Source organism: Rattus norvegicus, chromosome 19 (assembly GCF_021556685.1).
Source record: "Rattus norvegicus strain SHRSP/BbbUtx chromosome 19, alternate assembly SHRSP_T2T, whole genome shotgun sequence".
NCBI classification, from domain to species: Eukaryota; Metazoa; Chordata; class Mammalia; order Rodentia; family Muridae; genus Rattus; species Rattus norvegicus.
Genome location: NC_141552.1, coordinates 54,668,674 through 54,696,082, shown reverse-complemented (window position 1 = coordinate 54,696,082; position 27,409 = coordinate 54,668,674). Strand labels below are relative to the sequence as shown.

At 48.0% G+C, this 27,409-nt stretch overlaps 2 protein-coding genes across 18 annotated transcripts in view; one reads left to right on the top strand and one right to left on the bottom strand.

Annotated features, from left to right (window-relative positions):
- The first annotated feature begins 1,198 nt into the window (after nucleotides 1–1,198).
- Nucleotides 1,199–13,384, top strand: Ldhd (lactate dehydrogenase D). Of its 2 annotated transcripts, none has more exons than XM_087594677.1 (11): nucleotides 1,199–1,262; nucleotides 8,732–8,903; nucleotides 9,239–9,380; nucleotides 9,544–9,685; nucleotides 9,830–9,989; nucleotides 10,307–10,506; nucleotides 10,588–10,716; nucleotides 10,800–10,927; nucleotides 11,444–11,534; nucleotides 11,631–11,742; nucleotides 11,825–13,384. In XM_087594677.1, exons 1-11 carry the CDS (start codon nucleotides 1,214–1,216, stop codon nucleotides 11,988–11,990), a joined length of 1,491 nt encoding a protein of 496 aa, XP_087450803.1. In that variant the 5' UTR covers nucleotides 1,199–1,213; the 3' UTR covers nucleotides 11,991–13,384.
- Nucleotides 13,385–15,309: 1,925 nt separating this feature from the next.
- Znrf1 (zinc and ring finger 1) overlaps nucleotides 15,310–27,409 on the bottom strand; it is an 84,373-nt gene continuing 72,273 nt past the window's right edge. For 5 of the 16 annotated variants that reach the window (XR_015643502.1, XR_015643500.1, XR_015643497.1 and 2 more), the window contains 3 exons: nucleotides 19,618–19,723; nucleotides 17,407–17,498; nucleotides 15,944–16,357 (listed from right to left, as the gene is read on the bottom strand). Coding sequence is in view for 8 of the 16 variants with exons in the window: in XM_087595201.1 (XP_087451327.1) it covers nucleotides 17,441–17,498; nucleotides 19,618–19,723 (164 nt within the window). In the remaining 8 variants the exon portion in view is untranslated. 16 annotated transcript variants of the gene reach the window in all.

The window sequence follows — 27,409 nt, the reverse complement described above, 5'->3', positions numbered from 1 at the left end:
GCAGACATTTTCATTGTAAACATAGTGACAGTGGGAAGTGGAACACATGTCCCAACGTATCAACAATACTGTGGGTTGCTCATGGATTAGTGACAAAAGTTTAATTTCTATGTACTCGCTCAATCACATCTCTAAACGCTAATGCTGGATGGCTCACAACAACCTTGTAACTCCAGCTTCCGGATTTGACGCCCTTCTCCGACATCCATGATCAACTGCACTCATGTACACATGAACACTGACAGAAATGATTAAACTTAAATCTTTGGGGGCTGGAGAGATGGTTTAACAGTTTAGAACACTTGCTGATTTCACAGAGGACCCAGAGGACCTGAGTTCGGTTCCCAGCTCCCACACAGTAGCTAACAGCTGCCTGTACCACCAGACCCAGAGGATCTGATACCTCACCCTGGGCTCCTTAGGCACTGTATCCACATGGTGCACAGACATACCTGAAGGCAAAGCACTCATATATGTCGAATAAAAAATTCTAAATGTTCATTACGTTTTCTTTTGTTTTTCTTTTTTTTTCTTTTTCTTTTTTTTTTTCTTTTTCGGAGCTGGGGACCGAACCCAGGGCTTTGCACTTGCTAGGCAAGCGCTCTACCGCTGAGCTAAATCCCCAACCCCTTCTTTTAAAGATTAAATACTTAGTTAAGGTCCTTGGTCTTACACTCTGACTCTTTGATCCAGGCGTGGACGTGAACCATCACACTTTGATCATTTGAAAATGGCTCATAAATCATTTAGAGCCTCTATATGTGTGCACATTTTATTATACAGCATCAAACCCCATACTGATTCCACCAGTGTTCTCATTAACACTAAGTATCCAGAGGCAGGACAGGCTTCTGGCAAAATTCTGCTTAATGTAAAAGCTCATTTATCATTAAGCAATAAATAAAACCAGCTGTTTTCCTGGAAGTGACAGTTCCCCTCATTTCTTGTTAAGAAACCCTTTACCAAAAACACAGAATAGCCAATGTTTCCTCATAGTCATTCTTTAAGTTAGGACGGTGTTTCTGGGCTAGAGATCTGGCTCAATGGTTTGTTAAAAAAAAAAAAAAAGCATGTACTGTGTAAGCACCAGGATATGATTATGATCCCTGGAACCCATGTAATCTGGACATTGTCAGGCACATCTGTAATCCCAGTGTCCCAACAATGAATGGGAGGTAGAGAAACAAGAATCCCCAGGAGCTTTTGGGCCACCATGCCTGGTATATGGAGCAGTGAACAGCAGGAGGCCCTATCTCAGCAAGGTGGGAACCGAGGACCAACACCCAAGATTGCCCTCTGACCACCCTATGCTTGCCAGAGCAGGTAAACACCCACACGCTACACAGGCTACCATGTTTGAATGCTTAGTCATCAGGCAGTGAATCTCTTTGATAGGATTAGGAGGCATGGCCTTGTTGGAGGAAAGTGAGTCACTGTGGGGAAGGGGGTGGTCATCAAGCCCAGAGCTCTCTCTCTCTCTCTCTCTCTCTCTCTCTCTCTCTCTCTCTTTCTCTCTCTGGATCTCTCTCCTGTAGATCAGGATGGAGTTCTCAGCTACTTCTCCAGCACCACGCCTACTTGCTCTATTCTTTGTACCATGATGATAATGGACTTAACCTCTGAAACTATAAGGAAGTCCGAAATTAAACGTTTTCGCTCATAATAGTTGCCTTGGTCATGATGTCTCTTCACAGCACCAAAACAGTGAGTAAGACACTACTCAAATACACACACTTGAATGCACACACACACACACACACACACACACACACACACACACAGATGTATGCACACAGACACATGAATCTATGCATACATACACATGAGCACACACAGAATGTGTTCTGTAGGAAAAGTAGAACATTTATTTCTCTTGATTCCTGAATGTGGTTATCACATGACCAGCTGCCTCATGCTTTTGTCATGCCTTCCCTGTCATGATGTACTGTACCCTCAAACTGTGAGCCAAAGGGAACCTTTCTTTTCATAAGTTGCTTTTGTCATAAGAATACCAAAATTAGGGGTTGGGGATTTAGCTCAGTGGTAGAGCGCTTGCCTAGCAAGCACAAGGCCCTGGGTTCGGTCCCCGCTCCAAAAAAAAAGAATACCAAAATTAAATAGTACAGAAACTTGGTACCCAAGAGGGGGGTTATTATTGTATATTATTATTATTGTATTATTGTTATTATTGTAGTAAAGCTAACCATGTGGTCCTTTGGAACTGGTTTGTGTGAGGAATAGAGAAGCTGCAGGCTAGAGAAAGTCTGGATCAGTAAGCAGAGGTTAAGCCGTTCTGGTGGGATTTCAGAAGACTAGAACGCCAAAGGGAATGAGACTAGTGGAGGCCCAGTTCATGAGCTTTCCTATGGCACAGGGCTCTGTCAGGAACTGGGATGAAGCCATGTGTACTGTAGTCTGGCAAAGAGTCAGGCTGCATTTTGCTCATGGACTGCGAGTCTGAGTGAAATCGAATTTTAAAGGAAGGGACTAATTTGTTTGGCAGAGGAGATTTAAGACAGGACAGCCTTCAGGCTGTGGTACGGCTACTGCTCACTGCTCTTGCTCAGATACACAGAGAGCAGAAAGAGGGAAAATGTGCAGTGTCTGACGAGAAAGGACTGTGAGCAAACTTAAAGCCACAGGCAAGGAGGTTGTAGACAAAGCATCTCAAATTGTTAGAAACATTAGTGCCATTAAGGGTAAACCTCTTGCAAGGTACTGAAATGATAGGTAAGGCGCCCTGAAGGCATAACCCCACCCATCTAAGGCTCCAATTGTGAAAAGGCAGATTCTCTGCTCCAAGATGGCTGTCTAAGGAAGTGTTTTTACTAGGTCAGTCTGGAAGGTACATAGAGGCTGATCAACTGTGCTCTCAGGGGGACATGAAACATCTCAAGCTGGAAACAGAACTTGGCTGTGTTTTCCACATGGTACTGGTTTTTTTTTTTTTTTTTTTTTTTTTTTTTTTTTTTTTCCGGAGCTGGGGACCGAACCCAGGGCCTTGTGCTTGCTAGGCAAGCGCTCTACCACTGAGCTAAATCCCCAGCCATGGTACTGGTTTTTAAGACAAGGGGCTCATAGAGGCTTGTACTAAGGTTCTAGAAAGCTGTCTAGGCCATTTGACTGTGGTAGAGTCAGCTTCTCTGTAGGGAGGCCCTGAGAGACCACTGTGTGAAGGTCTGAAGAAGGTGAGGCCTAACAGTGTAGTGGGAGCTCCAGCATGTTGGAGATCACAGGACTTTGGGATGTCTGCTGAGAAAATCTGAAGGCATGGAGTAGAGCCTGCCCAAGATAGAGGGAATGTATTCTTCAGGCACTACAGCTGTGTATATGGGCAGAGCTGCCCAAGGCAGTGAGAGTCCAGAAGATTCCATCATGAGTCCCAGATGCCAGATACAGAGTTCAGGGTTTGGTGTTTGCTCTGCTGGGTTTCGATCTTGCTTCAGTAAACATTTCCTTGCTATCATTCCATTTTCTCATTCTGGACTGGAAATGTTTACTGAATGTCATCGTTCATTGGAAGTATGTAGCTTCTTTTGTTTCATATGGACTCCTAGTTAAGATAAGATTGCCTTGACTTCAGAGAAGACGCTCTTGAACAACTCTGGAACTGTTAAGGCTTTGGGGACTTGAAAGATGGGCTAAATGAATTTTGCATTATGAGATGAACATGAAGCCTTTAGAAACCATATGACTGAATTTAATTATTCAAAAGTGATGTGTGTAACCATCCTTACAGGAATGAAGATACTAGAAACAGATATGGCATCCCTCCCTTAGGCTCTCCGGCTACTGAGACAATGGACCTCAAACTGGAAAGAGGAAAAAGCCAGGAGACAACCAGAGGCAGAGATGGTCTCCTAGGAAGAGTTTTCACAAAATACTGACTTTTCAGGCCATCTTGCAGGAGAGACTGAGCTGTGGCAATGATTGTGGGTGGGACCACACCTCGACTAGGAGTGAGTAACTTATTCACACCCCTTAGCCTCTACGTAAACCTCATGTTAGAACCGGAAGATGGGCTGGAAGTGGGTGGGTCACTGGGCCTCTTTGGCTCCTCTTCCTAATGTGGTCACATTTTATAAATCTGCTTTTCAGTGTTCTTTGTTTGCTTAAGTGGCCTGCTGGTAATTGGTAGCTAAGCCTGGCTTGTTAGGGGATGCCATGACCCAGGCTCTGACCCTGCTCCAAGTCACAATTTAAGTGACTGAACCAGGAAGATAGACACTTTCGGTTTGTTTGTTTCAGCCACTTGGAACAAACTGACCTCAGATGAAGAAGATGGAAGGGTCCCACACAGCGACTGGGGTCACTCCATTCCTCATTTTCTTTTCTTCCCATGTCGAGAGGCATTGATTGCCTTTTGCCTCTATTGGATAAAGTGGAGACATGAGCACTTGGACTTGGTTTGGAATTTAAAAGTGTTGACCCTCAGTGAGCTTCTTGTCCATGCATTCCAAGCTTTGTCTTCCTGCTGGTTTGGGGTTCCTTTGAGCTATTTAGGTTCATTTTGAACCATTTTGGTAACTACTGCTCAGTGACTGGCTTTGTCCTTTAGAACTCTGAGCTGTTTGAGTTGTGTTGAAGAATTTGGAATATTACGCCGTTATATGACGGGACTCGTCCCATTTGGAAATTTGGGGACGGGGGGTTTTCTGCTGAGGCAATGATGGTTCTGTTCAATCATTTGAACGAGAGAAATGAGGTGTTAAGATCCTTCCTGTGATTTGTATAGCCATAAAGACTGTTACATCTTTTATTATATCAGTGCCCCCGAGGGAGAATTTTGATCAGAGTTTTGTATGCTCATGGCGGTTTTAAGGCAGTGTGAGGCAAGACAATATGTTCCTAGAATTCCTGAAAATAGCTGAGTTGTAAATCTCTGGCTACTTCATCTTCGCATTTCTTTTTTCTAATATATATATTTTCTAATATATATATATATCTGTATATTTATCTAATATATATATTATTATATATTTTCATATATATATATATATATATATATATATATATATATATATATATATATATCTGTAGTGTCTGTGGAGGACTTAAGAGGACTCCCTGGCATTAGAGGTGGCTGTGAACCATTACGCGGGCGCTGGGAAATAAGCCTGGGTCCTGTGCAAGAGCAGCAAGTGCTCTTAACTGTTGAGCCAAGTCTCCAGCCCCTCAGTTTTGCATTTTTGCTTTCAAGTTATTTGTGCTAATAATGCCTAATTTAAATGGCAATGTGAGCTTGGTGCCAACACCTTACAGGAAGAGCCATTTCTCTAGACCTCCTGACTATTCTCTTTATGCAAAGATGTTCTCTAATACTGTGTACTCTAGGTAGTGCTTCATAACAATTTAAAAATATTAGACAGGGGTTGGGGATTTAGCTCAGTGGTAGAGCACTTGCCTAGCAAGCGGGAAGCCCTGGGTTAGGTCCTCAGCTCCGGAAAAAAAAAAAAAAAGATTATAAAAGTATTAGGCATGGGTCATCCAAGGAGTACATCTTTAAATAAGTACTTAATTTTTAGTTCTCATTGGTCATATTTTAAAAACTGTGTATTCACCCCACTCTTCCACACACACACTTTTGAAACATGATCTCTTTACATAGACTTGGCTGTCTTGGAAGTCACTATGTAGGCCAGACTGGCCTTGAAGTCACAGAGATCCTCCTGCTTCTATCGCCCAACTGAACTCGAACTATGTTGAGATTTGAAGATATTACCCACAGAAGAAATAGAGTTGGGTTCTAGCAATGTCTGATATACAAATCACTCCTTCCATACTCTTCAGTTGCTTAAAATTGACCATCAAGGGTATTATTGGCATTAATGCCTTGTCATCTATCTAAGTTACTTTTCTATTGCTGTGCTGAGACACCATAATCAAGGCAACTTATAGCAAAAAGTTTATTGGGGGCTCATAGTTCAGAAGGTGAGTCCATGGCCATCACAGTGGAGGGCATGGCAGTCAGCAGGCAGGCATGTTACTTCCTCCAACAAGGCCACACCTCCTAATCCTTCCCAAACAGTTCCATTAACGAGGGAATCGAGCATTCAAATATATAAGCCTGAGGGGTCATTCTCATTCAAATGACCACAACCTCTACCACCCCTGCCTTTTGCCCTAAGCATGGGATTGGATTAGACCAAGCAGAATAGATCTCATCCTTGTGTTGAGATCAAGCCATCAGATGATCAGCGATGGCTTCAGAGAAACACTGCTCAGGGATGAGAGAGAAAAAGTCAAATATGAAATGAAGTCACATTGGGCACGGTAGTACTTGCCTGTGATCCCAATGCTTGGGAGCCTGAGGCAGGAGGATTATGATTTTTGAGGCCAGCCTGAGTTTTGTAGCAAGACTCTGTCAAAGCCAGGAAAAAATGGAATCATCGTGCCCACCCTTTTAGAGTAACTGAAGCCAAGCAAGGAGAAATGACTCCTATATGCTAGCTGACATTAACTGATTAACTGAATGTCTTTGGACCTTGATCTCTGCTTATATTGTCTGTGATACTTAATTCAGGCACAGGCATATTATACCTCAGAACCGAGGAATAAAATCAAAGAGTGAGAATGCAGCCATCCTGGTAGCGATGAAGATGTTCCAAAGGGAGAGAGACCTGAGCCTCTACCTTTGCTTATCAGAGAATTCGAGTAGACTGTGCCGTGCCCTGGAAAAGCCTCTGGGAGTTTCCCTCCTCATGGCCTCTGACCTCCACACATCCCTGATGATGGCCCCCAAGAAGTTGGGATTTCCCTGGGAATTTCGTAACGGGAAAAGGAAAAGCCTGCCACCAGTCAGAGGGGGAGCTTTTCCCTTTTTTTTCTGTCACAGTACAAGACAAGAAACTAATACACAGGCCAAAATGGAGTCACTTGCACTAAATGCCACACAATCCTCACCAAACTGTCAGGAAACATGTAGATCCCATTAGGTTAAGTTTCCTGAAAACTAGAAATTCCAGTCTGAGTCTTTGTGAGGAGAAAATCCCTGAAAGGAAGGCGGTTGTGGGAAGTGAGTGTGTGGGATGGTTAAGAAGAACAAAGTGTAACAGTGCACAGCCAGACTGTGACATCCGTGCTGTGTGAACCAGGACATCAATAAAGAATCCTGTCTGCTTCAGCCTTACAAGGCAGGCAGGACTGGTGTCAACCTATCAGTTCCCCTCTTGTTCTTTCTTTGCCCCCATTTTATAAAACCTACTGTCCACTGGGAGCTTTTGTTCAATTTTGTAGACTTGGAGGGTGCCCCAATCCAAGAAGAGACTAAAAGACAATTAGATCTATAAGTAAATTTGTTATTTTAAAGATTTACTTTTTTTTTCTTTTCTTTTTTTCGGAGCTGGGGACCGAACCCAGAAAGATTTACTTTTGTTTTATGTGTATGAGTGTTTTGCCTCTGTGTGTGGGTGCCAGAAGAGCGCCGGAAGAGGGTGTTGGATCCCCCCCCCCCTTGGGATTTGAATTACAGATGGTTACGAGCCACCATGTGGGTGCTAGGAATTGAACCTGGGTCCTCTGGAAGAGCAATCAGTGCTCCAATCCTGATGCTATCTCTCCACCGCCACACCCATCCCCTGTAACTAAATTTGTAATTTTGTCTTTTCTTTTGTTTTTATAGCCCAGGCTAGCCTCAACTCATCATCCTCCTAAGTCCGCCTTCCTGTGTGGAACTATAGGTGCATACCACAATGTCTGGCATGGTTTTCTCTTTTGACATATTCATCCAAAAGTGGTTGGGTGAATTCAGAGAGAACCAACTCCACAAAGTTGTTTTCTGATCGCTAAGAGTGCACTGTAGCACGTATGTTCCTCCATCATGCACACAAACAATAAAAATGAATAGAAACTAAATAAATTAGGAGTTTGAACTCCTGACTCAAAGGAAGAAAGCGTCATCGGTAGGTAGCTTATCTCAACGGTGGTAGCAAAGGCTCTTCCGGAAATGCTGTGGGAGCTGCGAGAAACCAGCATGGCAGCCACCCTGCTCCAGAATGGTCTTGGAAGTAATCTTCTCCTTCACTGCTTCTCCTCAGCACTCCTCTGCAAGGAAGCCTTTCTGGGGGTACTGCACTATTGCTACCCCCTTTTGTCCTGGAAAGGCCTGCGGCAGCCTACTCTGTGACACGCTGCTGGAGCTTGCAAGGAGAGGGAAAACCTGCTTGACAGGGAGTCAGGAGCCGATTCCAGGCGTAGGGCACAGTGTATGTGCCAATGGCCTGAGCTCTGGAATGGAAAGGAAAACTGCAGCTTAGAGGTCAAAGAGGAGGCTGGAAGGAAGTGTACGTAGTAGACAGAGAAGTCCGAGGGCCCAGTGGGACTTTAAAGCCTCCATACAAAATGTTTGTTTGAAGGGCTACAGGAAGCAGTTGACTTTTAAGACGTGAAGTAGCTGCGGTCCTTGTTTTCCAGATCTGCAGAGGCCACCTTAAACCGGTCCACCTTAAGCAGGCTCCACCCAGTGCAGCCATTGGGCACAGCTGGAGTTAGCCTGGCAAGGCTTCCTCCCCGTCTAGTTACTCTCACCTTAACTGCGGGCTGGTTAGGGCCATGCTCCTTCGGGTGGCAACCCAGAGGCTTTCTCCCTGGAGGGGCTACTGCTCCAGGGGGTCGCAGGTATAAGTCGATGTGTGGATGGGGTCCGGGAGGGTGGAGCGCCAGGCCAGACCTTCTTGAGGCTGTGACGTCATCCTGCAGTCTGACCAGCCCCCGTTCTTTCCTCCCGCCACAGGGCATGTCTGTGGCTTCTGCTGTCTTTCCTACGACCCTTGCACTGTTTCTCCCCTGCAGGGTGGACTCAGCCAGGACTTTGTGGAGGCTCTGAAGGCAGTTGTAGGGAGCCCCCATGTGTCCACTGCTTCTGCGGTCAGACAGCATCATGGGCATGATGAATCAATGCACAGGTATCAGAAGGGACTGAGGGTCCTGGACTGTCCCTGTCTTTGGCCACCTGTTTGGAGTGTTCCAGCATTCTCCTTCCAGAGACAGGGCAGTGCTCTCTGCCCTGGCCTGCTGAGGTCCCTGTCCTCAGATCCTTTTTTTTTTTTTTTTTTTTTTTTCTTTTTTTTCGGAGCTGGGGACCGAACCCAGGGCCTTGCGCTTGCTAGGCAAGTGCTCTACCGCTGAGCCAAATCCCCAACTCCCTGTCCTCAGATCCTTAAACCATCCCAGGTTCCTGGAAAGAGAGGGTGAGACACTTCCACACCTTTGCAAACCTCTGAGGCCCGCCTGCTTCTAGGTGTCGACCTCCTGATGCTGTGGTGTGGCCTCAGAATGTGGACCAGGTCAGCCGACTGGCAAGCCTGTGCTACAATCAAGGTGTTCCCATCATCCCATTTGGCACAGGCACCGGTGTTGAGGGGGGAGTGTGTGCTGTGCAGGTATAGTGGGGGTGTCCTGGTTCTGGTCAAATCACACATGATACTCCATTTGCAGAGTTATGTGGCTACTGGGGGCCTCCACCATAAAATGAGGGTTCTAGGGGCTGCTTCTGGCCTAGAGACCAGGGTTGGGCAGGGTTTCTTTTGACACCCTTGCTGCCAGGGTGGAGTGTGCATCAGCCTGACTCACATGGACCAGATCATGGAGCTGAACACAGAAGACTTCTCAGTGGTTGTGGAGCCTGGCGTCACCCGTAAAGCTCTCAATACCCACCTGCGTAACAGCGGCCTTTGGTTTCCAGTTGGTAAGCCTTGGACTAACCACTCTGTCAGAGTACCCAGAGGGCTTGGGGGCGTGGTTTGAGGGATTTCACAGGACCCCATCTTTCCCCCAATAGTCTCCAGGAAGGGCCTTCCCAGTTAACCTGTCCAGCATTTTTATTCTCTAGACCCAGGTGCAGATGCTTCTCTGTGTGGCATGGCAGCCACTGGGGCCTCGGGCACCAATGCTGTGCGCTATGGAACCATGCGTGACAATGTGATCAACCTGGAGGTGGTGCTGCCTGACGGCAGGCTGCTTCACACGGCAGGCCGGGGCCGCCATTATAGGTGAGCAGGGCCGCCATTAGAGGTGAGCAGGGCTGCCATTAGAGGTGAGCAGGGCCGCCATTAGAGGTGAGCACTGCTTGACCTAGTTGCAGGGCCTCCCAGATAGTTAAGTGACAGGAGGGTCCCGGAACTCTGTCTGGAGGGCCAGTGAGGGTGCTGGAGTTGGCTCTCCCTGTGCAAGGCCTCTCTGGGCCATTAAACCATAATCGGGGCTGCAGAAGAGCAGACCGAACCTGTCTTCTAGCTTTAGTGACTTCTGGACAGTAGTCACTCACACGGCCTGGGCACTCACCTACCTTATATGTCTCCGGGCCCAGGAAGAGTGCAGCTGGCTACAATCTCACAGGACTCTTTGTGGGCTCTGAGGGGACTCTGGGCATCATTACATCTGCCACCCTGCGCCTGCACCCTGCACCCGAAGCCACAGTGGCTGCTACCTGTGCGTTCCCCAGCGTTCAAGCTGCTGTGGATAGCACAGTTCAGATCCTCCAGGCTGCAGTGCCTGTGGCCCGCATCGGTGAGCCAGGGGCGGGTGCCACAGTAAAGGGTCCCCTTAGAAGGCCGGGCCTCACCTGACCAGTCCTCACCCTGGTTTCAGAGTTCCTGGATGAAGTCATGATGGATGCCTGCAACAGACACAGCAAACTTAACTGCCCTGTGGCCCCCACACTTTTCCTGGAGTTCCACGGTTCCCAGCAGGCACTGGCAGAACAGTTGCAGCGCACAGGTGCACCGCCGGGGACATGGTGGCAGTGAGGTCTGGGCTGTTCAGGGAAGGGCTGAGGATCAGCCTTTCTGTGCTTATTCCAGAGGCAATCACTCAGGATAATGGCGGCTCTCACTTCTCCTGGGCCAAGGAGGCCGAAAAGCGCAATGAACTTTGGGCTGCACGGCACAATGCTTGGTATGCAGCTTTGGCCCTGCGTCCAGGAAGTAAGGTGAGCTGGGGCTGGGGTGGAGGTGGGATCTACCCACTACTTTACTGCATAGAGAAGGCGAGGTCCACCAAGGACTGGCTGAGTGGGGATGAGGAACACGGGGCTATAGACCACTGTGCAGGGCTATTCCAGACAGTTTAGAGGGAGAACTGTTAATATGCCCAAAACTTGGGAGTTCCTGACTCAGCCTCAGGTGCAGTGTTGAGCACTTAGGAATTCTAAACACAGAGGAAAGGCCTCCTGGGCAAGAAATGGAGGAGGAGGCGGCAGTCTAACTAGAAGGAAAGATGCTCCGAAGTGTGGGTTGCTGGGAACCTGCATGTGGTCCAGGCTTGGATTCAGGGGAGTAGTGAAGACCTGGGCTAGTGAATACACCAAGGCCAGTGGACTAGAGGACAGATGTTACTTACATGACATCAAGATCCCCTGGTTTGGTCCTAAGGCTGAGCCACAGTAATCCCTTACCTTTGGGTAGGCAGTGGGTGATGAATCACATAAGCTTGCCTTCTGATTCAGGCCTATTCCACGGACGTGTGTGTGCCCATCTCCCGGTTGCCAGAGATCTTGGTAGAGACCAAGGAGGAGCTTAAGGCCTCAAAACTCACAGGTTTTCTACTTCATTGTTGTTTGGGAAGCACTGGGGTTAGCCAAGGCCTGGGCAAGGAGGCTAAAGGTTGACAGTTACTGTGCTCTGGGCCCCTAGGAGTCATTGTTGGGCATGTGGGTGACGGCAACTTTCACTGCATCCTGTTGGTCAACCCAGATGATGTGGAGGAGCAGAGGAGGGTCAAGGCCTTTGCAGAAAATCTGGGCAGGTGAGGACTGAGCCAGGGAGGAATGGGGTCTGGGGAGGGGAGAGGGAGAAGCTGCTGAGGGTTCCTTCAATTGGCTTCCTAGGCGTGCCCTGGCACTCCATGGGACATGTACTGGAGAACATGGCATCGGTCTGGGCAAGAGGCAGCTGCTTCAAGAGGAAGTGGGTCCTGTGGGTGTGGAGACCATGAGGCAACTCAAAGACACACTGGATCCCCGAGGTCTCATGAACCCAGGCAAAGTGCTATGAGGAGCTTATAACACTTGGCCCGCAATCCCCAGAATGCAAAGCCCCTGTTTTGGACTTTTCCTTCATGCCAATGATCATGCAAGAAATAGAACGGCTGATGCTCTCTATGCCTGCCCTCTGTAGCTGGGGCTCAAGATGAAGGGGAGGAAGATGGGCTCGCTCACAGAAAGCTACTGCCTTTGTTCTTAGAAAAAACCCAGGGTGTTTCTCAGTGGAGTTTCTTCCTGGCTGGCAGAGGGGGTGTGGGTCTATTCCAAGCTAAGATCAGATCCCACTGTGGAGGCCTCTCTGCTGGCGTTCAGCATACTGTGATTCACCCTATATATATAGTGATAAGAGCACCCCTTTCCTTGCAAAGGGAAGGAGCATTCCAGTCCACATTGTTAGGCCTTTTCCTTGTCTGTCCATGTGTCGTGTCCGGTCCCCCACCCTTCATGAATGTGAACTCCATTTGCAGCTCCTCCCCGCTAGGTCCCTGACCTTGGGCCAATGAGCCATTTGTTTTGGGCTGGCCCACAGACTAATAGCCTGGGGAGGGGGATAGAGTTCAAGCTTTGGAAGAAAGCCAGTCCCAGCCCCTCTGCTTTTGACCTGAGGCAGAAAAACCTGCCTGTGGTGGAGGTCACCTGACAGTTTTCCCACCAGGAAACTGAAGCACTTTCTTCAAGCTGTCATGGAGGACATTTGAAATACAGATGAGATAATCCACTGTGTACCTCCCCTCTCCATGGTATAATGCAGTCCACCAGTTTTTACTTCCAAAGTCAGGGCCTTGTCCACTTTGGGACCTGGCAGTTTTGAGATTCCCTGGCCAGAGCTCTTGTCAGGAGGTACTGGGTAGCTGTTCCCCAGAAGCCCACGAGAGGGCGCGCAACACCAGAAACATAGCAGACACTTCAGGGTGGCCGGTCTCTAGACACTTTACCCCTTGTGGGTCCCAGTCAACTGTAGTACCATCTTCTCTACTCCTAGGTCTTAGGGTTGGAAAAAATGAAGGAAGCAGGGCAGGGGAAGCAGCAGGTTGTCACCCCCACCGTGCCACTTTCTCAGTGCAACTTCAGGTCTTAGATCCCTTCTCGGTAATGTCTGTCTCATGATCCTTTGGCCTTCTTCCAAACTACTTCAGGATGGAGTAACCCAAACATCAGCATTGTACTCTCCAAGGAGAGATCACTAGTGAACCCCCCTCACCCCAGACAGATTGCTAACCCCTCCCTCACCCTCCCAAGTCGAATTCCACTGGGCAGGGCTCCTACACACACCCTCCAATAACTGGCAACTCAATAGACAGCCATTTCCCCACAATTTCTTTTATTAAAGAAAACCCCAAACATACAGAAAAGTTGAAAGAACAAATACACTATTCACTGAAATATCAGTCGTTGAAGATTCAACAATGGACATTTTTGCCTTATTTGCTTTGTATATTTTGGGGGAGGGGAGACCATATGGGATTAATTATACATTTCTTGAAATCATTCAACTATATATTTCAGCCATTGTCTCCTAAGAAGGACATTCTCCTATGAGTTTCAATACTATCAAATGGCTCTTAGATGGGTGATTTTCAGAAGGGGCTCCTGGAGCTCTCAGAAGGCTTTCTGGGCTCCTAAGAGCAAAAGGGAAGAACCCATCTCTTGGCTCTTCCATAGTTTCTTTCTTCTCAGAAAGGCAGAGTAGGAACACCACAGAATTCTAGAGGGCTGTCTGGATGGATGGTGACACACACACAAGTGCCACCTGGGAAGCCCAGACAAACCTAGTCCCACCCTCACACCAGGCACTGGCAATCTGGGTCCAAACTCAGAGGACGTGACAGCCCGCAAAGGGCTTTGGTGTGCCAGGTGGGGGCAGAAGTCACTGGGGATGGGATGAGCACCAGCCTAGAGAGCCGAGAATAGCACCCAGTGTGGGGCTCAGTGCTGCCCCAACCAACTCAACCACGGGACTCGGCCACAGCACTGGCAGAGCAGCCGGGCTCACACAGCCAAGGTGGGCACACAAAGCCTGTGTCCAGGCCCAGGGGTCAGACAAGGAGATCTCTTTGAGGGCTGGGCCCTGCCCTGCCAGCTCTGCTGGTAGGATTATATATAGAACGGGGAGACACAGTTGCCAGGCAGAAGCTGGAGGTGCTGGGAATAGAACAGTGCCCTTTGCAGTGACAAAGCTACAAGGGAGCCTGGCACATGTGTGCCAGGCCTTTGGGGCAGATCCCCAACACTCACTGAACTGAGCTGCATGACTGTGCCCTGACTTCACATGCAAGGAATCAAATTCAGACGAATGCAGTTACTTGCTCACCATTCTGCCAAGAAGTAAAGTGCTTCAATACAGAGAAGAGCCCAGCTTCTAGCCATTGACAATGCTCACAGTTCAGGTCCTGAGGTCTCTTGACTCTCAGGCTCTTGTCAGAGAGCACCCTTAGTTCTCTGAACTTGCCTACCTGCCTGTGCCCACTGGCCTCCAACAAATGCCCTTGCAGAGCAGTTGCTTCAGGAAGCACAGTCCAAATTTGTGGGCCTGCTGGGACTGGGCCCTGAGACAGCAAGGGGCAGATGTGGAAATGGTCATGGAGAGAGGGCACCATCTCCCCCAAAGCTTTCCTTAGCTGGCTCTGAGGAGGCCCTGAAATGCAGCTCCTGGAACCTCACTAGTAGACAGGTAGGTATGCACTGCTGCCCCCTGCTCTTAGTTCCCTGCCCAGCCCGCAATTTGTCACTTTATGAGGCTGAGTGGCTGCTTCTGGTTCAAGGCCTGTGAGCTGGAAGAGGCCCAAACCAGGGCCTCTTCCTGGGCCTCAGTGAAACATGCCCATGAGTCAGCACTCAGCTGTACAAGGATACACGGAGCAACAGGCAAGCAGAGTGCAGGACCGGGAGCAGAGGCTCTGAAGAATGGGCTGGGCTGGCATCTCCAGGTGCCCGTATCCTTGCAGCCTCTGATGGCTGTAAGATTTTTGCCTCTGAATATCTTTCCAGAAACATTCTATCACAACCAGAGATGACAGTAGACTGACAATCAATCCATGATGCTTAAGAATTTATAAACTTCAAAGACATAGCTGAGCCACTATGGGAGCATCTGACAAGGAGTGGCTAAGCCATTACAGGTGCTAAGAGGGTGTGGGCTGGGGGTGCAGAGAGGGAACTGGTGCTTGCCTTCCAATTTGATTGTGTAACAACACTTCATTAAAATAAAATCACACGGTGCATCTTTTATTACACACTATTTTAATACCATATCAAAACACCTTGACTGACGAAGATAAGCTTTTCTCCTAAGCTTTAAACAATTTTAAAACATCTTTGTAAGGTTTGGGTTGTTTTTTTTTTTTTTTTTTTTTTTTTTTGGATTTTAATATATAAATACAGAAACCTGTCCTGCACGGGCTGATGTCATGTGTGAATACCAATGGCTAAAATCTTTTCCGTGTGCCTGAAAACAGGGTTTGTAGTACATAGTCCTTTAGTAAGTTTTAAGTTTTCTCAGAAAAAAATTCACAAGGGCCTAGGAAAAACGTCCAGGCATTTTTTTTTTTTTCAGTGTATTTGCAACTGTTAAATCCTCTGAAGGGATCAGATCCAGGAGGAAAGGCAGGGAAGACGTGGGGATGGTGGGGAAGTGTCCGTGATGGGCTCTTCATCTTCCTCTTTTTGGCAAGGAAATCAAGATATTGGAAATTTAAGGGGAGAAAAGTGCAAAACCAAGCCAGAAAAATGGGACAGAAGAACAAGAAAACAAAAAACAAATCCCCCAAGGTAGAAAGGTTAGTGATGCAGAGCGCCAACTGGGGTGTTGGGCAAAGGAAGTGACGTGTGCCCACCTGCCCACCCGCCTGCCCACCCACCATCAGAGCGCTGGGGTGAGGGCAAGGCCATGCTTGCTCCTGTCACTGAGTGGGTTTTAGCTGGGCAGCAAACAATAGTCTGTAAACATCACAGGGAAAACACCAGTCGACACGAGACTTTTTATAGAATTTTTTGTTGTTTGTAAACACTTTTTAAAGACAGACCCACAACGCCTTTCAAAGGTGAAAAAGAAAATGCCCTTTCCCTCCTGGGTCGAGGGTGAGGGGAAGGATAGAGGTCAATTCATTCTTCTCTCAGACTCGCTCTCATCCACTGGGTGTCCTCGGGGAGGACCGTTTTCTGGAAGCCAGTGCAGAAGGGTGCCCTGTTCTCTCTGGTGTCCCAAGCTCAGCTCTGTCCAGTGTCCGAGGAGCCTCCTCCCAGGAACAGGGGCTGGCTGTCCCTGTGTGGGTCGGAAGAAGTCAGTCCTGCTCCATCTCGATGAGCGCTGCGCTGCCGCTCCATCTCACCGTGGCAGCAGCGTGTACCCCCTGAGGGCGGGCTGGTCAGCTGGGGCATCTGGTTCAGTCCAGGCAGGCCCATCAGAAGCCAAACATCATGTCGGCAATTTGGACCTGCACTCTGGAGCTGGGGTCCAATCCCTCTGCCTCACTCTCCCTTGCTTGTCATCAGATTTTGAGGTGAGGGTAAAAAGAGCCAATGTCCCTGATTTGCCTGACACCGTCAGCTGTTCTGGGCATTTACTTGGAATAAATAAAATAAACCTAACAAAAGAAAACACAACAAAGAAGAGAGAGAGAAGAAAAGGGATCCCCCCAAACCTTTGGATGTGAGATCAAGTAGGAATGGGCTACTGGTTTTTCAGGGGCTTATGTTCTACTTGCCAGGACTAAAACAAACAAGAGAGAGAGAGAATGCCCACCAGTCCTCAAAGCCACAGATAGGGTTGGGGACAGGATGGGGGCGGTTTAAACAAGGTACCCTGGGGGAAGAAATGGAGGTCAGATCCAATGGTTACACAGAAACACAAATGCATGTGTAGGAGGGAGTTGCCTGCTGTTGTGATACTGTGCCATGGACAGATGGACTGAGTGTGGCCTGGAACCCTCAGATTTCAGATTCCCCTACAAGTGGGGTGAGGCAGCCAGCAGGTGGGAGAACAAGCAGTGAAAAGACCTCAGACGACCTCTTTGCAGTGGACAGTATCTTTCCACAGGTCATCTGTTCAGTGATTCTTCCCTTTCAGAACCGAGTCTCTGAGAGGGGAGGGAGGGGGAGACAGCTGCAGAGCCTGGCTAGGGGCTCATCTGCTTCAGCCCATGCACCCTGCAGGGGACCTTTCTGCCTTTCCTGAGGGAAAGGGGCCTGACTCTACCTTTGCATGGAGTTCTTCATGAGTATATTAATATCTCTCTTTCATGTTCCCCCAACTCTCAGGAACATCCCTCTACTTCTTGGGGACTGCTCCCTGAGGAGATAGATGGCTTCTGGCTTTCTGCTTCTGCTTTCTCCTTGACAGGGTGTGTATCAGGCAGACCAGCTCCTCTCCCCCAGTTCCCAGAAACTTGACTCTTAGCCCAGAGCCCACCCACCAAGTATGGGCTCACCTTTGAGAGGAGTCCGTAAGCAGGCCCAGAAGGGTCAATCAGCAGGGTGTTCTGGACAAGATCTGTTCACTTCAAACCATGAGTCTATGCAGCTAGAGTGAGGCATCAAGGGGAAGCACATTAGCTGCTGACAACACTTCCTGCCAAGGCAGCCTTTCAAGGGGTTGGACTCTCAGGAAGGGCTTTCTAAATCTCTCTTCAAAGGACCCCAGGGAAACATGATTATGCCCCAACCCCATTGAAGCAGGAGAAGGAAGATTATCAACAATGATATCCTAAGGGTGGGAGGGCAGATGGGAGCCTGATCCAGCTCCAGAGACCTCACCCCTCTGACCTTTATAGGCTCCTGCGCTCTAATGCACACATACACAGATGCCCACATATACCCATAATTTAAAATTAATAAAAACAATAGTTTTAAAAAAAGAATAATCCTGAGGGCTTCTCAGTAGTTAAGAGGCCTAGCTGCTTTTCTAGAAGAGCCAGATTCAGTTCTTAGCCCTCAGTGGCTCACAAACATCTTTAACTCCAGGTCTCGAGGATTCAGTACTCTATTCTGGTCTCAGTGGGCATCAGGCACATATGTAGTGCATGTAAATGCATGCAAGCAACATACCCATGTGCATAAAATAGAAAAATAAGCTGGGTGTGCTGATAGTGGGTGGTGCATGCCTGTAACCCCAGCATTAGAGAGGCAGAGGCAGGTGAATCTAAGTTCAAGGCCAGGCTAGTCTACAGAGTGAGCTCCAGGAAAACCAAAGCTACATAGTGAGACCTCACCTCAATAAACTAATTAATATAAAGATTAATAAAATAAAAATAAATAAAAATAAAAAAGGGAAACTAGAGCATCAATCCTGGCTCGGCAGGAGGCAGCAGCAGAATACAGGCTCTGGGAGATTGGGCCTTGTGAAGCTCAAAGCCGGGGTACAGGGAGCCCAGGACAGCAACGGACAACACTAAGGTGAGAGCGGGTGGACTACACAGGGCAGCAGCCTAATTGTCTCTAAGATCCGAGAGGCAGGAAGTAGGACCAGATACAAGGGGCTGGCCAGTGATGAGGGTGACTAGATCTTGGGTGATGAGGGCACCCTCTCAGGAGTCCCAAGTCTACCCAGCTGAGATATAACAAGAGGAAGGGGAGCTACACCCTGGGGCTCTTTGACGTTGCTAATATGTGAGCTTGGGCCAGGGTAGGGGGTATAGTAAGGCCTCGATCTCCAGTGTTCATAGTGGAGTGTCTGCAGCAAAACTCCAGCAAAAGAAACAGCAAGTACCACACGATACTGCCCCGGCTGTAAAGCCACATCTGGGCCCAAGGTACTGCCCCGGCTGTAAAGCCACATCTGGACATTTCAGTGGCAGAGTGTCGTGTCGTCCCCCCCCCCCCCCCCCCCGAGCTGGGGACCGAACCCAGGGCCTTGTGCTTGCTAGGCAAGCACTCTACCACTGAGCTAAATCCCCAACCCCTTACATCTGGACATTTCAAACAGCAACTAAACATGATCTGGTTAGGTCTCCCCAGGGCCAGGGCTTTCCTTTTACGGCTCTGGTTAGTGCCAGTGCTTTCCTGAGATGCTGCAGGGATCTGTGCCAGACCAAGAACCACAGTTCTCCCCAGACTAATCACACGCCAGGAACAACTATGACACTGAAAACCAGCAGTCCTGAGTTGGGCTTAGGAAAGTCCCTGTGCCAGGAAACAGTGTGGGCTGGAGGAGCAGGGAGCAGGTGCAGGCCCAGGGACACAGGGTGTACTCACTGCTGTCCTGGACAAGGAGGTGTTTTCTTTCCAATTAGGAAAAAGACAGAGGGGACCGCTGGAGGCAGAGGACAAATCTTGGCCTGGCTAATTATAGCAGCTCTTGGTACTTACAGGTAGTGGCTTTTCCTGCCTCCTAGCCCTTGGGAGAGGAGGGTGCCACACAGACCAGCAAGGACACCAGCTCTCCCCTTGATACCTCCAAGCCAGGCCTACCCACTGGCTCCTACCATCTGAACTGCTCACACAGAGTTGAACCTTGAGCAATTCCCTTCTGTTCTGCCTTTGCTATGACTGAGCCTTCAGGTCAGCATAGTAGATGCCTGACCCCTACCAGAGAGCAAAGAGTATACAAGCCATCCCATAACCTGAGGACTAGATGACTGGTGAAGGGGATCTATCCATCAGATGTGGGATCTGGCAGAGTTGCTCCTGCCAGGCCCTTGTACCTTTTGTGATAGATGCACAGGCAAGGCAGCCTGGCTATCGTGTCCCCCTGAAGCAGCTCCTCCAGGCAGATCACACACTCACCCGCATCTTTAGTCAGCACATCATCTGCAAGAGAGATGGGGATACCAACAGAGTTAATCACCAGCATGTGGGGGGCACAGAGCACACAGGTCTATGAGCTACTTACAGACCTAAACCACTATGTGTCTGGAACGCACGGTATGTACGGAACACAGCAATGGGAGAAACATGCAGATAACTAGAAGAGCCTTCTGACTGGGGTACCAGGGGCATGGACAAAGTGCTTATTCAGACTGCTCACCAGAGGCTTGGGGGAACTTCAGGAAGTCTGCTAAGACAGGTCGCAAAGAGACCCAAGGAGTCACCGGCGGGGATGGAACCAAGTCCCCAGGAGCAGATTCAGGCTGTGCTGTGGAACCTCAGGCTCCTTTGCTTAGCTAAGGGGCAGTAGAGGTAGAGAAGGAGCGCTCACTTGGAGGCCAACTCTGACCATGCAGCAACAGCACATGTGCTAGCCAGGGCAGGGCGTAGGCATGTGTACGTCTTTAAGACACGCCACAGGAAAAGGCAACGCTAGAGAGGGGTGAGACCCAGAGTGTCTATCAGGTGTCTCCATAGGGACAAACCAATGGGAACTTCCACATGTGGAGACTTTCCCTTCAGTCTAGATGTAGGGACAGCATGCACAGACAGTAGAATAAAGAGACTGTTCCAGGACAAAGTTTAGACTAAACTGCAATGAAGCCACAGGCAGGGACTGTGATGCCCTGACCCCGAGTCACCATGAAGTTCCCTGAGCATAGCAGAACATCCAGTGAGCACTAATGAGATTCTGTGTGTGCTTTTCTGAGCTGAAGGATCTTACAAGCTAGCAGGGCACATGGTCACAATCACGTGTGACTGACGGAAGGGAAGCCCACAGAAGGGAAGCCCACAGAAGTCCTGTGCTTTGCCCTTGTCAGGGGGCTTGGGAAGGGTTGTGCAAGACCGGGTGGGGCCTTTGTTCTGTGACCACTCTTCCCACTGCTGATTCTTTGTGTCCTGAATATTTTGCTGGTAAAACTCTTCAGTGTTCATAAAATATGGAATATTCATAGGCTAGAAGGAGCTTAGCAACTCAAATTTCCCTATCAAGGATCCCGGGAAAAAAGGAATAAAAAAGATAAAATTTGATATTGAAGTTCCCGTTTGTAGGAGTTGTAAGAGAAGTCACTTGGATTCCAGGACACTGGACAACTTATGGCCATTTCTCCTTTAACGTTTAGCTAAGCCAAGGGTGCAGTAGAAGGGGCAGCATGAACTAAAAAAGTGGAAGAACACCCTAAAGGGGCCAATCCCATCTGGTGCCTTAAAGTACTACATACCATATATAAACGGTTGTGCACCCAAGAAAAACATTCTGTACAAATATACCTTTAACGGCAAGAGAGGGGGATTAGAAGCAAAGCACATGAATGTGCTTCTGTGTTACTGTGAATATTTGAGCACATTCTACTTCATACTTCAAATCCCTAACAAAGGGTACTGAAGCCGGCACGGAAACCAAGCCTTCAATCCCGGGACTCAGGACTCAGCTTTCAGTCAACTCGATGGTATCAGGAGCTCTTCTTTTTTGTTTGTTGGTTTGGTTTGAGACAAGGTTTTTCTTTATGTTGCTTTGGCTGTCCTGGAACTCACTCTGCAACTCTGTAGACCAGGTTAGTCTCAAACTCAGAGACCTACCAGCCTATGCCTCTAGGGGGCTGGGACTAAAGGTGAGTGCCAGCAGCGCCTGGCCACAGAGCTCTTTTGTGAAGAGAAAGTCAGTTATCTCAAAAAGCTAGGCAATATGATGCCCAAAGATTTTTCCAAAGAGAGGTGTTAAAGCCAATTGCATTCATGCAGAGGACTCTTCCTCCTTCCTCTCGTCTCTGTATTTCCCTCAGCTTCTGGTAGGCCTTAGTTCAGGGCTTCCACAGAAGGCCCAGAAGGCTAACAGCTAATGACTGGAGCTCTGTTGGTCACTGGCCCCCCTGGCTAAGCCCTTGCCCTTGCTGTACCAGGTATCTGTTCTCTTGTTTCTGAGCACTGGCTGGACCAGTAAAACTGCTCAGGCTTTCCCTAAATTTTAAAAAATAATCTGGTAGCCCACTACTAGAGGCCTTTCAGCCCTCCCCATGGGCCAATCCTCAGATGAAGAAAAATACTTTCTATCTGCCTCACAGGAGCTTTCTACTGTTTTTTCTCTAATTTAACAAAATCTCATCTTAATAACAATCATAAATTTTATAAAGATTATAAATATTTCCACTGGGGTCAGCAAGTGTGGAAGGTGAGTGAGTGTGTGTGTGTGTGTGTGTGTGTGTGTGTGTGTAGGTCTTCAGGGCAGTGACCAGGAGGTTCCAGAGCTTGCATGCCCCTCGTCCACCCCACTCTCTTTCCCTACTTTTAGGAAGGGAGCAGAACCTCACACAAGCAGGCACACACTCTGCTTCCAAGCTGCTCTGCCCTCCAGTCACTTAAAAACATTTTTTAAAGATTCATTTTATTGTTTTGTGAATATGAGTGTTTTGCCCACATATCTGTCTGTGCACTACATGTGTGCCTGCTCTCTGAGGAGGTGGTGACCCTCTTGTGAGTGCTGAGAATCAAACCAGAATGAGCTAACAACTTCCCAGGCCCTCCAGTCACTCCCATGGAACAGGAGTTCACCAGCACTGAAGAAAGCCTCCATTGCTGCTTCCTAGAAAGACTCCAAGAGCTCATGACTTATTGCCAAGTATCCCTTCCTTACATTTTCCTTTTACAATGTTTAAAGATTTATTCATGCGTATAGGTGTCTGTGTACCACAGGTGTTTCTGGTGCTTATGGAAGCGAGAGGGCATTAGATCCCTTGAAACTGGAATTAGATATGGCTGTGAGCTGGCATGTGGGTGCTGGGGATCTAATCCAGGTCCCTAGAAGAGCAGCCAAACTCCTAACTTCTGAACTGTCTTTTTAGGCTCACACTTTTTCTAAATAGATAAGGTAAGGGCTGGAGAGATGGCTCAGCGGTTAAGAGCCCCGACTGCTCTTCCAGAGGTCCTGAGTTCAATTCCCAGCAACCATATGGTGGCTCACAACCATATGTAAAGGGATCCGATGCCCTCTTCTGGTGCGTCTGAAGACAGCTACAGTGTACTCATATATATAATAAATAATAAATCTTATATATAATAAATGAATAAATCTTTAAAAAAATAGATAAGGTAAGGTCTGTGAGACTGGGGTGATAATAAACTGGGCTGAGCACGTTACCAGGCCAGAGGTTTGGCTAAGGACCCAAGAGCTTCCATTCTGTTTGAATTCAAGACATACATTTATTTATTTATTTATTTATTTATTTATTTATTTATTTATTTATTTAATTTTTGGAGCTGAGGACCGAACCCAGGGCCTTGCGTTTGCTAGGCAAGCGCTCTACCACTGAGCTAAATTCCCAACCCCTCAATACATGTTCTAAGGAATTCAAGCCACATACAAACCTAGGTAGCAAACACTGTCCTCTTACCACTAGTGTCTTCAGAAAAAAGGAGGATGAAGAGGAAGAAGAGGAAGGAGGAGGAGGAGGAGGAGAGGGAGGAGAAGGAGGAGGAGAAGGAGGAGAAGGAGGACAAGGACAACGACGACGGAGTAAAAGGCGACCATGCTGCCGCAGCCTCCTTTCTGCACTAGCCACGTGGACAGAGGAGCCAGACAGACTCTGAAGCCCCTTCTTCTCTTTAGAATAAACTACTCACAGGGCTAGAGGTGTAGTCTGTGGGAGAAGTGGCTTTTCATGTAAAGGATGAAGAAAAAGCAAGGAGCAGAGGGAGAGCCACAGTGGTTCTGCCTTAGATGGCCAACCTGCTCTATGGGTCACGACCCCTTTGGAGTCAAGACTCGTTCACAGGGGTCGTCTAAGACCTTCCTGCATACCCAGTATTTATATTATAATTAACAATTAGCAAACTAGGAGCTATGCACTAGCAACAAAGATAAGACTGGGGTCAGCACACCGTGGGCTGTGTTAAAGGGTTGCAGCATTAGGAAGGATGGAAAGCATAACTCTAAGGGCTTTCTCCAGGCTGCTGGTGAGACAGACCTCAGCCAAGTGAGGATGTAGAGAACCCGGCTCTCTGGGAAAGGAGGCAGATCCTCACCTTCCATCCCCACATTACCACATGTGGGCTCTGAATAAAAATGGCCCCCAGAGGTCCAGAGGGAGTGGTACTACTAGGAAGTGTGGCCTTGTTGGAGGAAGTGACTCCGTTCCTTCCTGATGTAGAACTCTCACTTTCTCTCCAGCACCACGATAACAAACTGAACCTCTGAGCTGTGAGCTGGACCCAGTGAGGTGTCCCCCTCACAGGACTTGCTGTGGTCCATGTCTCCTCACAGCAATCGAAGCCTCAGTTAGACAGAAGGTAGTCAGCACTGGGAGACAGGCCTGACCATGCTTTTGTTAGGAGGCATGTGGACTTTGGAACTTTGGGTTAGAAAAACGGTTGAACGTTGTAAGAGGGCTTAATGGGCAGTCCTAGTAGGAACACTGAAGACAGTGGTGCTAAGGGTGATGTGAACTGGCCATTTTTGTGATATTTTGGCAAGAGTGTGGCTGCTTTCTGCTTTTATCCAAACAGTCCGCCTGAGGGTAGGTGGAAGAGTCTGGGGTTGGTTTCACTGGCAGAAGACATTTCAGGGGGTTGGGGATTTAGCTCAGTGGTAGAGCACTTGCCTAGCAAGCACAAGGCCCTGGGTTTGGTCCTCAGCTCTGGGGAGGAAAAAAAAAAGAAAAAAAAAGAAAGAAAAAAGAAAACAAAAAAAAAAGGGGGTTGGGGATTTATCTCAGTGGTAGAGCGCTAAGCGCAAGGCCCTGGGTTCGGTCCCCAGCTCCAAAAAAAAAGAATAGAAAAAAAAAAAAAAAAAAAAGAAGACATTTCAGCACAGCCTAGTACTGACTACTGTGTGGTACCTACCAGTGTTCACTGTTGATCTATAATGAAAAGGAGCAAGCTCAGCAAGGAAAACATACAAAATACAGAGTTCAAGGAGAAAAGGACACCAGGAAAATCCTATGCTCAAGGTGACAAACAGATTGAAGGAAAGCCTGACATTAATGGTGGTGCTCCCTTTAATCCCAGGACTCAGAAGGCAGAGGCCAGCTTCAAGGCCTCTTGTAAATTCAAGGCCACCCGGGTCTACAAAGCCAGCCCAGGACAGCCAGGCTTAAGCAGTTTAGGAAACCATGGAGAACAGAAAGCTGGTGAAGATGTAATTGTACGAGGGAGCCATGTTCCAGCTCCAGCAAGCTGCAGAACCTGTCAATTTCAGTCATGTGGTTCTGGTTTTAGAGTCAAGGATAGAAGAAGGTGGTTATGGAATCTCCCTCTGTAACTAAAGAAAGCCACTGAAGCCAGACATGTGTCAGGGGTGTCCCTGCATGGAGGCCCAGAGAGGCCACAGTGTGACGCTGTGAAGGTGAAGCCTGGATTACCTTGGAGACTCCCGGAACCAGCCCAAGACAAAGAAGTTTGTTGCAGTCAACAAAGCTGAAAGGAGTTGGAGCTCTCAAGAGCGCTCTGACATCAGATGTGGAGATGCAGGATTTGGCATTTGCCCAGCTGGCTTCCTGTTTTGCTTTGGTCCAGCCATTCCTCACTATGCTACCTTTTAGAATGGTAATGTGCCATTTGATGTTGAAAATATATGATCTGCTTTTTGATTTTGATTTTATAGGGGATTACAGTTAAGAGAGACTGCATGAGTCTCAGAAGAGACTAAACTTGGACTTTTAACCAGTGTGATAGACGATGGGGGCTTTTGAAGTTCCACTAAATGCATACTGCCTTATGATATGGATACAAGCTGAAGGGGGACATGGAGTGGAATGTGTTACTTTGAATAAAAATGGCCCCCATAAGCCATAGGGAGTGGCACTATTAGGAGGTATGGACTTGTTGGGGGAAGTGTGATTCATTCTCTTCCAGCTGTCTACTAATCCAGATGTAGATCTTCTCCTTGGTTGGTCACGGGGTCTCCTAACAGCAACAGAAACCCTAATTTAGACAGCATCTGAAGTGACTTTGTTTCGGGTGGTTCTCACAGCACTTTGTCTGCCATAAACATTATTACAAAATTCTTCCCAGTGACTCTGAAAGCCAAGTTCTCTCAGGCCAAGCCCCCTCTGAAGCTTCTTTGTGCCATAACAGCAATGGCAGTGTCTACAGAGAGCTCTCGCCAGCAACCTACAGGACAAAACAGTCTTCATAAGGTCTCAGCACATGTGGGACAGAAGTAAATGCAGGACTTGAAGCCATGACTGCAGTAAACTAGGAGACACAGGACCTCTCCTGCCACAGTCCCGGCAGAGACAGGGACAGAGCTGAGCAGGGAAAGGCTAGCTGCAGCAGGGACAACAGGTCCAGGAGGACAGCGGTCACAGGGAAAAGATTGTCTGCTGGGGAAGAAAGGGATCACTGGGAGAAAAGACAGGGCCACAGCCTGGCACATGCAGAGGACTTCAGGCTACATGGTCCAGGACAGACAGACACAGGCCCTCCTGCTGCTGGGACTCTTCAGCCAGGCAAATAAGAGATATAAGAACACAAATCTTGTTGGAAAGATCTCAAATCTATAAAATATATTTTATTTTATACTATATTTTACAAGGCTCTGGATTCTATTCTAGTACCCCAAATATAAAATATAGAGTGGGAGGTGCTAGAATGGAATCCAGAGTCTTATGCATGGTATGCAAGTACTCTACCACTAAGCCACATCTCTAGCCCTTGACATTTTGACTATGGACATGATATTAAAAAAATTTTAGATTCTAGATTTTTTCACATCAGAGATGTGTACTGGCTAGTTTTGTGTGTCAACTTGACACAAGCTGGAGTTATCACAGAAAAAGGAGCCTCAGTTGTGGAAATGCCTACATGAGACCCAGCTGTAAGGCATTTTCTTAGTTAGTGATCAAAGGAGGAAGGACCCAGGCTATTGTATGTGGTGCCATCCCTGGGCTGGTAATCTTGGGTTCTATAAGGAAACAACCTGAGCAAGCCAGGGGAAGCAAGCCAGTAAGTAACATCCCTCCATGGCCTCTGCCTCAGCTCCTGCTTCCTGACCTGCCTGAGTTCCAGTCCTGACTTCCTTTGGTGATGAGCGGCAATGTGGAAGTGTAAGCTGAATAAACCCTTTCCTCCCCAACTTGCTTCTTGGTCCTGATGTTTGTGCAGGATAGAAACCCTGACTAAGACAAGATGTTTGACTGTTTATACCTATACAAATGTTCAAAACATTCAAACATTCAAAATGTTGAAAAACTCCAAAATCGAAAACATTTAAGAATTTACGTCAGATCTACTCATCCAACCTGTGGTAGGATGCTTTTTCAGAGAATCAGTGGCTTACACTTGTCTGATTTATTCTTCAGGGTTGCCTGGAAGTCATGAACCTTCCCTAGGCTGACACTGATCAAGGCTGTCTCTGGTGGCAGGGGAGCCTCCTTGGACTCTCAGAACAAGCACCCTGCTCCTACGGCTTGCTCTGCCTTTAACCTGAGACGGCGCCTGCTTACGGGGGCTGAGGTCTTTCTTCTGATCCCCTGTTGCTGTTCCTTGGCACACAGTTCCCTGCCAATCACTGTCAGGAGAGCAGGCAGACACAGAGGAATGAAGAGCGGAGGAATGGCAGCATCAAGTCGGACTCTCCTTGGGGAGCCCTGCTTTTCCATGGCAGCTGTAATTTCCTAAACTCCTTCATGTGTG

What these genes read in the sequence shown, in the direction of transcription:
- Ldhd (XM_087594677.1), top strand. Translation starts at nt 1,214, where the DNA reads ATGCCTGGTATATGGAGCAGTGAACAGCAGGAGGCCCTATCTCAGCAA. An exon ending in AGAACAGTTGCAGCGCACAG is followed by an intron (nt 10,717 to 10,799) that starts GTGCACCGCCGG and finishes TGCTTATTCCAG; the next exon opens with AGGCAATCACTCAGGATAAT. An exon ending in CCCTGCGTCCAGGAAGTAAG is followed by an intron (nt 10,928 to 11,443) that starts GTGAGCTGGGGC and finishes CTTCTGATTCAG; the next exon opens with GCCTATTCCACGGACGTGTG.